This window comes from Emiliania huxleyi, assembly GCF_000372725.1.
Source record: "Emiliania huxleyi CCMP1516 chromosome Unknown EMIHUscaffold_184, whole genome shotgun sequence".
Taxonomy (NCBI): domain Eukaryota; phylum Haptophyta; order Isochrysidales; family Noelaerhabdaceae; genus Emiliania; species Emiliania huxleyi.
The window spans coordinates 259,211-269,583 of NW_005200746.1; the positions used below are offsets into that span (position 1 = coordinate 259,211).

At 64.7% G+C, this 10,373-nt stretch overlaps 8 protein-coding genes across 8 annotated transcripts in view; 5 read left to right on the plus strand and 3 right to left on the minus strand.

Moving 5' to 3' along the window:
* The window catches only part of EMIHUDRAFT_113229 (hypothetical protein), a gene marked incomplete at both ends in the record, with an annotated part of 1,716 nt that extends 898 nt beyond the window's left edge, over positions 1-818 (plus strand). The window contains one exon of the mRNA XM_005782948.1: positions 129-818. Coding sequence (XP_005783005.1) covers positions 129-818 — 690 coding nt within the window. The remainder of the gene's footprint in view (positions 1-128) is intronic.
* Positions 819-1,186: 368 nt separating this feature from the next.
* Positions 1,187-2,093, plus strand: EMIHUDRAFT_232759 (hypothetical protein; the record flags this gene model as incomplete). The annotated part of the gene is made up of 3 exons (XM_005782949.1): positions 1,187-1,552; positions 1,655-1,963; positions 2,082-2,093. The coding sequence occupies 3 exons, from the start codon at positions 1,187-1,189 to the stop codon at positions 2,091-2,093; spliced, it is 687 nt and encodes a 228-aa protein (XP_005783006.1).
* Positions 2,094-3,023: 930 nt separating this feature from the next.
* Positions 3,024-3,712, minus strand: EMIHUDRAFT_232760 (hypothetical protein; the record flags this gene model as incomplete). Its single annotated transcript, XM_005782950.1, has 2 exons — positions 3,024-3,034; positions 3,268-3,712. 2 exons carry the CDS (start codon positions 3,710-3,712, stop codon positions 3,024-3,026), a joined length of 456 nt encoding a protein of 151 aa, XP_005783007.1.
* Positions 3,713-4,271: 559 nt separating this feature from the next.
* EMIHUDRAFT_232761 (hypothetical protein) lies at positions 4,272-5,074 on the plus strand (the record flags this gene model as incomplete). Its single annotated transcript, XM_005782951.1, has 3 exons — positions 4,272-4,423; positions 4,544-4,688; positions 4,991-5,074. The coding sequence occupies 3 exons, from the start codon at positions 4,272-4,274 to the stop codon at positions 5,072-5,074; spliced, it is 381 nt and encodes a 126-aa protein (XP_005783008.1).
* Positions 5,075-6,219: 1,145 nt separating this feature from the next.
* EMIHUDRAFT_365388 (hypothetical protein) lies at positions 6,220-7,385 on the plus strand (the record flags this gene model as incomplete). Its single annotated transcript, XM_005782952.1, has 3 exons — positions 6,220-6,519; positions 6,547-7,210; positions 7,237-7,385. Coding segments are annotated over 2 exons (490 nt in total), but the record flags the coding sequence as incomplete, so codon positions are not given.
* Positions 7,386-7,780: 395 nt separating this feature from the next.
* EMIHUDRAFT_365390 (hypothetical protein) lies at positions 7,781-8,400 on the minus strand (the record flags this gene model as incomplete). Its single annotated transcript, XM_005782953.1, has 1 exon — positions 7,781-8,400. A coding segment is annotated over exon 1 (528 nt), but the record flags the coding sequence as incomplete, so codon positions are not given.
* Positions 8,401-8,506: 106 nt separating this feature from the next.
* EMIHUDRAFT_442488 (hypothetical protein) lies at positions 8,507-9,535 on the minus strand. The gene is made up of 2 exons (XM_005782954.1): positions 8,911-9,535; positions 8,507-8,829 (listed from the first exon to the last, which is right to left on the minus strand). Exons 1-2 carry the CDS (start codon positions 9,528-9,530, stop codon positions 8,667-8,669), a joined length of 783 nt encoding a protein of 260 aa, XP_005783011.1. The 5' UTR covers positions 9,531-9,535; the 3' UTR covers positions 8,507-8,666.
* Positions 9,536-9,720: 185 nt separating this feature from the next.
* EMIHUDRAFT_365398 (hypothetical protein) overlaps positions 9,721-10,373 on the plus strand; it is a 2,808-nt gene continuing 2,155 nt past the window's right edge. Inside the window, exon 1 of the mRNA XM_005782955.1 lies at positions 9,721-10,186. The gene's annotated coding sequence lies outside the window, so the exon portion shown is untranslated. The remainder of the gene's footprint in view (positions 10,187-10,373) is intronic.

Genomic DNA, 10,373 nt, shown 5'->3' on the forward strand with positions numbered 1-10,373 from the left:
CGGCGGAGGAAGGGCGGAGCGGCTGTCGGCAGAAGCGAGCGGCGTCCGACGCACGTCTGTGAGTCAAAAGGTGGTAGACGCATTGTCCGACCTTGAGTGTCACTGCTGTGGCGTCATGTGCACTGTAGGCGGCGAGGGTGGCGGCGGAGGAGGCGTCCGCCGAGATTGCCTCCGCAGAGGCGGCGAGGGTGGCGGCGGAGGAGGCGGTTTTGGCGCGTGCGGCGGAGGAGGAGGCGGCGGCGGCGGACGAGGCGGCGGCAGAGGCGGTACTCGCCGCAGTCAAGGCGAGGCGTTTAGCTACAGCGGCTGCGAAGGTCAAGGCGCAGGAGTTGGCGGCGGCAACGGCGGTGGCGGCGGCCAAGGCGAGTGCGGAGGCCGGGGAGACCGCGGCCGATGCTGGCGCCGCCGAAGACGCCGCCGCAGACACGGGTGCAGACGCGGGTGTGGACGAGGGTGCTGCCGCCGAGGGTGCTGCCGCCGCCGCAGACGAGGGCGTGGCGACATCGTTTGCGCAGCTCCGGCGTCGGGCCGAGGAGGAGGGGGCGGCAGCAGCTGGGGCGGCGGACCGGCCGCCGACGCATGGCGCCAGCAGCAGCGAGCCCGTGCCGGCTGCCGCGCCAGCAGAAGCTTTGGTCGCGCCCGCCATGGAGGACAGCGACTCGGACCGCACAGAGGACGAGGCGGCAGCGGAGGACGAGGCGCCGGCTGGTGGGCTCGCTGAGAGGACGGAGGCATTGGACGGCGAAGCAAACAGCGACGCCACCGCGCCCAACAGCGACAGCGACGCGACGGCCCCCAACACCGACGACGAGGAGTGAACGACCGAGAGGCGTTTCGGGAAAACCACTGCTGGTGGACTATACACTCTGCTGTCCACATGAAACACTCTGTTCCTCTCTTTGTACTGGGCGTGTATACACAGCCGTCAGGAGCGCCTTGTGTGCCACTGACATCGGAAATAATCTATGCACTATGCACTACGGCTTTATGTGGCTGGCTAGACCGTATAGGGACGCTCTAGTTCCAATTCCTGTGAAGCATCCCTGGCCAGGCCATGGATGTGAGAAATTGCCCTAAAAATGCTCGAAAGTGCGTGACATCATTGCCTCGGAAGGTGGTGTGACCGACCTTGTCAGGACCCGTTCGGCATTGAATTTCGCGCGCCTCGGAGGCGCACCCGATCGGTATGACTCGCCTAGCGACCTCCGCCTTTCTGCTCGCCGCCCTCGCGCCCGCTGCCGCTTCGTGGCAACCGGGCTGGCCCGCCGATCCCAGCGCGGGAAAAGAGAACGTCACGTGCAACCTGAAGTGGGACGTCCTCTGCGGCGACTCTCCGCTGAAAAAGTATCCCTGCGCCCAGCCATGGAACCGCGAGATCGTGCACGAGTACCTGGAGAAGGCAATCGCCGTGGAGTTCTTTACCATTCCACTGTACTTGACGGCTGGCTACTCTCTGCACAAGTCGCAGCAGGTCATGTTTGGCCAGCCAGGCTACGAGGACGCCGTGAAGGTTCAAGCCAACGGAAGGTACGTCGACACTGACAGTAAGAAGGTCAGGTTGTAGATGCAGGGACAGCAGCCGGACCCTCCGCCCCACCGGCTTAAGCTACGCCTGCGAGGCTCGATGAACTCCTAACGCCCTCGTGCTTCGCAGGTCATGCCCATCAACAACAGTTTCACGCCCTACGAGCTCATCCACGCCACTTTCATCGACGAGATGTACCACCTCAAGTGGGTCGCCAACGTGGCGAGTGCTGCAGGACTCGATGCAGACGGCTTTCGGCGTGCGCTCAAAAAGCCCCCCCTTACCAACGGCACCTACCTGGACCAGCTGCCAGTCCGGCTGAGTAGCAACAACCTCACGTACTCTGGATCCGGCGCGCTTGACTCTGTTATCAAGACGATGGTCGCAATCGAGACACCCGACCCCGAGCACGCTCCAAACCCAGACTTTGAGTATGGAGTTGCACCCCCGCCCCCGCCCCCGCCGCGTTTAGAGCCAGCTATGCTGCCCCTCCGGCTGCCTTCCACACACTTCTATTACTCTCTTCACTCTACGATTTTATGTAGCGCTTGCCGAGGAGTTTGCTTAGTGTGTCTCGGTTACGGCGGTGCGTCATCCAATCATTAATGTCTGTGATCATCTCTGTCATTCCTACTGCTTCTGCCTGTGATATAAAATCGTCCTGGAACGTTATCCACGGCTTTTTTCCATCAAGTTTGTACTCTTCTACGGAAACAAGGAGATCAAGGAGGCACCTAGCATGTGGTGAAGGTGCTGGGAGGGACCCCCCCCCCCTGTGGAGAGAAGGGCGCCCCCCTCCCTGGAAGCGATGTCCGCCTGCTCCAGCTCGGATCCGGCCAACTCGCATCCAGCAAGCTGTGATGGCTCGAGCCCACGTGCACCGCAGAGCCCACCGAAAAATCCTCGAGAGCCCACCGATTTCCGTGTCGTTCCCTCCCACCATCCCATGCACAGCGCCACTTGGCAGGCTTGGTCCTACGGACCCGATCGCAACTGTTGGGGGCGCGGGCTGCATCACTCACATTTATCCAAGATAACATCCTCAGAATCATCGCAATACATCCAGGAACTAGTTCCTTCGGTCGTGACGCACCAGCGCCTTCCACTTGGTATGAAGTCCGTAATGCATTCGTTGTACGGGCCATTAGCTCCAAGCATAAACGGGAATTGACACTGTGCACGGCGGCACTTTTCCTCATCATAGTTGTTATTGCCTTGGTGGCAAACGTTGGTGGCTGCAGCGCCCCCGTCCGCGGGATATTCTACAATGGTGGATGAAATGGTGCAAGGCCCTGCTGGGGACGAGGGCGGCGGCGGCGTGGGCGGCGGCGGCGCCGGTGGTGGCGGCGTGGGCGGCGGCGGCGAGGGCGAGGTGGAGGGCGGCGGCGGCGTGGGCGAGGTGGAGGGCGAGGCCGGGTCGGACGGAGGCGGCGGTGTGGGGGGCGGCGCCGACGGGCCGCACTCGGAGCAGCCGTTGCAGCCCCCCCAGTAACACTTGTTACCCCAGGCCTGCGTCTTCTCCTCACAAAACGGCTTGCACACCGCTGGGGGCGACGGCGGTGGTGGCGTCGGAGGCGGCGGTGTGGGGGGCGGCGCCGACGGTGAGGTCGGGAGGGAGGGAGGGTCGGTCGGAGTCGGCGGTGTGGGGGGCGGCGCCGACGGCAAAGGGGCCAGGCACTCGGTGCAGCCGGTGCAGCCAGTCCAGGTGCACTTGTCATCCCAGGCCTGCGTCTTGTCCTCACAAAACGGCTTGCACACCGGCGCAGGGGAAGAGCACTCGGTGCAGCCGCTGCAGCCCCCCCAGGTGCACTTGTCAGTCCAGCCCTGCGTCTTGTCCTCACAAAACGGCTTGCACACCGGCGCAGGGGAAGAGCACTCGGTGCAGCCGCTGCAGCCCCCCCAGGTGCACTTGTCAGTCCAGCCCTGCGTCTTGTCCTCACAAAACGGCTTGCACACCGGCTCAGGGACGATGCACTCGGTGCAGCCGGTGCAGCCAGTCCAGGTGCACTTGTCATCCCAGGCCTGCGTCTTGTCCTCACAAAACGGCTTGCACACCGGCGCAGGGGCGGAGCACTCGGTGCAGCTGTAGCAGCCACCCCAGTCGCACTTTTTATCCCAGCCCTGCGTCTTGTCCCCACAATACGGGTTGCACGTCGAGTGTACGCCGACGGCGAGCGCCAGCGACATCACTGCACGAACCTGCGATGTGTGCATGACGGCGCGGCCGTCGGCGAGGTTGCACGTAATAGTTTTGCCGTTTCTTTGGCACTAGAGGACCCCTGCGCGGCCCCGCCCCCCCCTCGCTGACAAGCTGCCGAGCCCAAATCACTGTGAGAGTCGTGATTTCTTGTTGGTTTTCTAAAATCTCTCTCTTGATCCGGCGCTTCCTTTTCGTTTGGACGGACGAAATGATCGCGGAAAAGCGGGACCGCATCGCGACATCGGGGGTTCACCATATGCCGAGCCTGCTCGGCCCGCCATGCGCGCGCGCCCCTCTCTCTCCTTCCGAGTCGCGATCCCGCGAGGCCCCCGCCGTACGGACTCAGGGCCGGTGCTTTGACGCAGTATATTGTACTTCGAGGTAGTATGAACTCAGAACGGCCCCCCGAGAGCGCCTCTTCGACGCCCACGGGTCCCAGGGGGTCGGAGGGGTTGCGAGAGGGCCTTGGCTATTTTTTGTTTGAATCCCGGAGGCCGTTCGAACATGTAACGTGCGTTCCACGTGCCCGTCCCCAGCAAGGACAACATGCTAGCCCAGCAGGCCGCTCCCACCGCCGCCCGCGGCGGAGGCAAGGCGGCAAAGGGTGGCAAGGGCGGCGGCAAGGGCGGTGGCAAGGGTTGTGGCCGTGTGGCGCACCAGAACCACTTTGCGCCCGCGCCCTCAACGCCGGATACTCGGTTGAGCCGGCGGAAGCGACGGCGCAGAGTTGCGGCCGCCGGCGACCTCCCCAGGGCTTCGAGCCCCGTAGAGACGGCCCCGAGAGCCGCCGCCAGGTGTGCCACGACCGTGGTCGCGAGGCTCGTGGCGATGGATGCGTCAGACCCGTCTTGCGCCGCCGCCCTCAACGCCCGATACTCGATCAGAGCCGGCGGAGCGACGGCGGCGGAGTTGCGGCCGCCGGCGACCTTCCCCTCGACCACGCCGCCGACCCGTGACAAGCAAGTGCGGACTGCCATCGAGAAGAAGGAGACGGAGGGCGGCGCATCCGGAGCCCGCGGGCGCAGCGGGCGCGGGTCCGGGCGCGGGCGGGCGCGCGGGAACCCCGCCAGCGGAGGCGACAATGCCTCTGGCGGCTCTGCAGGCGGCGCGCGGCGCGCCCCTCGCCGGTCTCCCGCACGCTCCTGAGGGCCGAGAGGGCCGAGAGGCGGGGTCGGTGACCCGGGGGCATGGGCGGTGCGGCCCGCGCCGCGCGCGGGCGCGTGACAGCCCGTGAGTGCCGAGATCGGGTCCGTACTTCGACGTAGTATGGGCCCCCGGGGGCCCTCTACAGCAGCGGCGAAGTGAGCGTGTTTGTGGTGTTGGTGTGGCGTCTGAGCTTGGATCTGTGACTAAAGCCGGTTACCACTGATGGATCCCCACCCGAATAACACACAGTGAGCGCCCCAGCGCTTCACTACGCCCTCCGCGCGAAATCGCTAGTGGTGCTTTGTGGTAGTATATTGTACTTTTGAGTAGTATGGGTACGGTTCCCGAGACCGCGTACGCCCTAGCTGCGTGTTGGGCGGGTGTGAGTCGGCATCTTCGCCGCGGGCGCATTTTGCTTGCAGCTTGGTGTTTCGTTACACATTTCGACTAGCACACTCAGTAGACATCGAATTTTGGTGGCGAACTACGGCTATAGAGCTAGGCCTAGGGCCGGCGTTTGTAGCGGCCCGCCTCCATCCATGCGTCCACGACAGCGTCCGCCATGTCGGCGTCCCGTGATGTCTGGCGCTCGAAGAGGGAGTCGAACCCTTCTGGGTCGGAGAGGTAGAAGCGGAGGACGGGGTCGTCGTCAATCATCTGCGAGCAGGCGGTTTGAGGAGTGTGTTCTATGGCAGCCAAGTGTTTCTTGGGCGCAGGGCTGCGCTCGCCGAGGGAGTTTCGAGCGGCTCTGATGCCTCCATCTCGTCAGCCTCGGCGAGCGAGTCGTAGTCCAGGGGCGACTCGATGCTGATGTCCTCCGCCGGCGGCGAGAGTGGCGAGGTGGCGGAGGCGACAGTCGGTTCGGCGATGGCGCACGTGTGCATGCACGGCCGTGGCCGGAGGCGAAGTCGTGACACCTGCGATGTAGCAGCGGTGACTAAGCACACGGAGAGGCCCGTGCGAAGCAAGCACGCTGCTGTCTGTCTCGCCTTTCTCCGCCGCCGCCGTTGCAGCTCCTGTGCCGTCGCTGGCTGAGGCGACCTCGAGATAACCAGGCCGTATGTCGAAGCGAGGAGCATCAGGGCAATCGTACACCGCATCTTCGCTTCTGTGTGTGGTTTGTCGGAATGGGAAGGACAAGCGCGCGAGTTGGCGAGGCTGTTTATCGACCTTCCCAAAAAAATACGGGACGGGTCAACAATGCGTGTCAAACTGTGAAGCATCCCTGGCCAGGCCGTGGATGTGAGAAATTGCCCTAAAAATGCTCGAAAGTGCGTGACATTAATTCCTCGGAAGGACGTTGACCGACCTTGTCAGGACCCATCGCCTCGCCAACTCGATACACACAAATGCCTCCGCTCGCTGCCGCCTTCCTGCTCGCGCGCCTGTTACAGCCTGCGGCCGGGTGGCTCTACGCGGAAAGTGTCTCCGATCCTGCCAACGCGCAGAACGTGACGTGCAGCCTGCACAACGAATTCCTCTGCAGCGACTCTCCTTTCGCCGAGCGACCGTGCGAGCAGTTTGGAAGCACAAACTGGACCCTGCCGATCCTGTACAAGTACTTGGAGGCCGCGATCGCGGTCGAGTTCTTCACGATCCCCTTGTACCTAACGGCTGGGTACTCTCTGCACGAGACGCAGCAGGTCATTTTTGGAGACGCAGGCTACAAGAACGCCGTGAAGGTTCAAGCCAAGGGTGCGTACCTTAACTCGACGAGCAACACGCGTGTCAACATCACCAACGCCTTCACGCCCTACGAACTCATCCACGCCACCTTCATCGACGAGATGTTCCACCTGAATTGGATCTTGAACGTGGCGAGCGCCGCCGGCCTAGGCGAATCATCTGGTCCGAGTCGGGCGTGAGTGCGGTGCCGAACTCATACTTCGCGTAGTACTCGTCCTTCTTCCGCCTGAACGTCACCTCCATCCGGCTCAGCGCCTCGAAATCGCCCTCCATCCGCACTGCGCCCGCCTCGCCCTCCCCCGCGACCTCGTCCATGGTGATGAAGAGGTCGCCCATCTGCAGCGGCGGCAGCTCGTGCCAGGGGCTGTCGGCGTCCGCCAGGTCGTTCGCGTCGTTCATCGCCATCCCGGGACGGCAGCCCGTGACCTTCGCCGTTCCCAAGTACGCACACACGACGTGAGCCACGTTTGCTTCAAACGGCTCCGCCAGCGACGCGTCCTGCAGCTGGTACTCGCCGACCTGGTACAGGTGCTGCTTCGCGCACGGGTGGATCGTCGCCGCGCTCAGCTGCTCCACCGTCCGCTTGCTCGCCGCCGCGCTCGCCTGCGCGCTCGCCAGCCGCTGCTGGCGCGCGCTCTTCCCCGCCTCCTCCGCCAGCATCTTCATCCCGCTGCCGCCGCCCTCGAACAAGGACATGACCTGGTCCCTCACCGACTTCCAGTACTGCCTCGCCTCCGACGTGCCGGCCGCTGGCATCGCGGGCCACAGCTCGCACCAGAGGTGGTTCTTCATGTGTTTGAGGGCGACCTCCACCGACTTCTCGCCGCGTCCGGTGCGCACAATCGCCTCGTCCCCGCGCGCGACACTCTCGACGGGAAAGTGCCAGCGGCTTGCCCTCGACGGCAGGACGCGCGTCGTCGCCAGCCACTGGCCGAACCGGATCGTCCAGCGAATGGTGGGGTGCGTGCCGCGCGAGGTCCGCAACATGGCCACGTCCTTGCCCTTCTTCGCCTGCTGGGCGAGAAAGTCGCGCAGCCGGCGTCTCACGTTCACCAGTTGCCGCGACAGGCTCGGCTGCGGCCTCAGCAAAGGCTGATCGTCCGCCCGCATGGCCTCCTCCTGCCGCTCGTCGTCCATTCCATCGAGCAGGTCGGCCAGTTCGCTATGCTGCGCGGCCGCCGCGCGGCGATGCGCGCCCGCTCGCGTCCCCGTGGCGACTGCGTCCTCCTCGCCGCCGCTCTCCTCGCCGCCGCCCTCCTCGCCGCCGCTCTCCTCGCCCTCGGTGGAGGCCGCCGCATTCGTGCCGTTGGCTGGCGTCGGCATCGCGGTCGCGCGCCGCCACTGCTCGTCGTCAAGCATGTGCCAGTACTGCTCGCCCTGGCAGCCGTCGTATTCGACCTCGTGCACGAGCCGGCCGTCCACGTCCTCCTCCCGCCCCGCGATGGTGGCCGGCCACCACAAGCCTTGCTCACCCAGGATCTCGACGTGCGTTCCCGTCTCCACGATGGTGTGCCCCGCCTGCTTCGCCGTCTCGTCCACCCGCAGCCGCTCCCGCCGCTCCCTCCGGCCGTCCCTCGCCGTCGGAAGGGCGTAGTTCGGGCCGCTCTCCTCCACGCCGGCCAGGACGTCCGCGGCGCTCACCGCCTCGACGTCCGTCGCCTCCTCCGCCGCCGGCTCGGTCGAGCCGCCCGCCGCCTCCCGTTGTCGGCGCTGCCGCTCGCGCTCGTGGTGTGCTGCTCGGCGCTCGACGCCGCCGCCCTCGTGCACACACGCCGCCTGCGGTGCCATCTCGGCTTTCGCGCGCAAATTTTGTCCATTTTGCACAAATTCCGCGACAAAGCCCCCTTCGAACGCGCGAAAGCGCCGGCTTTCGAAACTAACTCGGCGCCCGCCCTCTTTCTGGCCGCGTCCCTCCACTGTCCAATCTTCTGCATTCCTCTTTTACATACATAAACACGCGTCGGCCCCGCACTGGCAGACGTGCGTCATGGGGGCACACACAGACAGCAACCGTGCGCCGGGGCGGCGGGGCCCGAGCACACTGCAAGCACACACAGCGGAGTTAGCAAATCTGTGACGCCGCTTTTCCAACCCACCCATCAATACATGTCACATCTCGAACGGCCTGTGGTTGCCGCTGAGCTCCGCCTCGAGCGCGTGGAAGAGCGCCATCTCCTCCTCCGCCGGGTCGGCCGCCTCTTCGCGGAGACGGCCGACGAGGGTGTACTTGTCGTGCCACTCGTACAGCTCGACCCACCGGTGCGCCTCGCGCCTGAGGCCCGGCGAGGGAAGAGGCGCTGAGCGCCGACGGCGGGAGAGGTGGGCCGCGCGGGGATATGAGCTGGCCCCGCGCCTCTGCGTCTCGGAGAGGTGGGCGGTCGACGAGATGAGGCACGAGGGCGCGAGGCATCCGGTGCAAAAGGCTCTAGTGGCGTCCTTGCCGACCAGCTTGTGGTACGACTTGCCCGGCCCGTAGAAGGCGCCGCCGCTGCTAACGTCGTACACCCGACCGAGGACAGACAGGTAGAGCGGCGACGGAGAGCCGTCGGGGAGCGGCCGGCCGTCAAACTCTGCGAGCTCGTCCCGCGTGAAGGAGATGCAGCCGACGCAGCTGTCCGGGTCGCCCAGCGGCAGCGGCTCCTCCTTCCCCAGCAGCAGCGGCACCAGAGCGTATCGCTGGTTGAAGCGGCGCCGGCGTGCCTTTGCACGAGAGATGTCGCGGGCGAAGCGCATGAGTGCAAAGTTGAGGCCGCTGAGCGGCTGCGTCATGCCCTGGTGGGTAAGCGGCCGGCCCGCGACGGCCGCGCTGGCCACCAGCCCGAGCGGCACGAGGACGGACAGCGAGAGAAGGAAGAGGCAGACATTCTTCAGGCAGCCGGTCCTCGCGTCCCGAGACTTCTCTAGCGGAGCCAGCAGCTTGTCGCTCATCGTCGCTGTTGTCATCGTCGCTGTTGCCATCGTCGCTGTTGTCATCGTCGTTGAGTTGGTTGGACGGGGGGCCTGGCAAAGGCGGCGCCACCACTTTCTTTTTCTTGCATTTAGAGCGAGGGCCTTCCCAGCCCCAAAAGGCTACGGGGAGAAATAGTTTTGTTCAACTAAGGAAACCGAATAATCCAAGGCGTGACAAGGAGTCCGCACGATCATTGAGAAGTGCGCGCCCGACGAAAGGACGAGAAGATTGCGTACATGAAGCTCACGACAGCCCTCCTCGCCTCCCTCGCGCTCTCCGAGGCCGCGCCGCTCCACCGGCAGCTAGACGCGCAGCCCATCGACCGGAGCATCATCACCTGCACTGACAACGACTACCGCGTCGGCAACACCACAGTCTGCTCGTCGCCGGTGGCAACAACGACGTGCGCTGCCCTCCTCAAAGAAGTCGTCGAACCGTGCCTGTCGGTGAAGGCAAAGAACCCTGGCCAGTACACGACGTACGATCCGCTGTCGTGCCCCTCAGTTGGTCCGGCTAAGGTCGGATGCAACGCCGGTGGCATCAAGTCCTGCCGCTACTGCGGCTACAAGGAAGGCAACCACGAGTACGCGTCCTGCTCCGGAGAGACAACGGACTCGGAACTGGGCATGCTAAAGGAACTGCGCAAGCTAGAGGAACTGCGCGAGCTAAAGAAAGAGTACTCGGAACTGGGCAAGCTAAAGCTCGATGATGTCCTCGGCCTCCCGGTTGCGGTCGACTGCGCCAAGTTCTACGACGATCTGAAGCTGATCCAAGAGGCTGGCTGCACGCTCGATGCCCCGTCATTCGACCCATTCATCGCAAACCCCGCGACGGCACCCAACCCAATAGTCCGGCGCGCCAACCAA

Bases quoted from the DNA above. Each gene is read 5' to 3' on its own strand.
- EMIHUDRAFT_442488 (XM_005782954.1), bottom strand. From the start codon at position 9,530: ATGACAACAGCGACGATGGCAACAGCGACGATGACAACAGCGACGATG. The intron at 8,830-8,910 runs GCGCGGGGCCAG...GCCGGGCCTCAG, and splicing joins CACCTCTCCGAGACGCAGAG to GCGCGAGGCGCACCGGTGGG.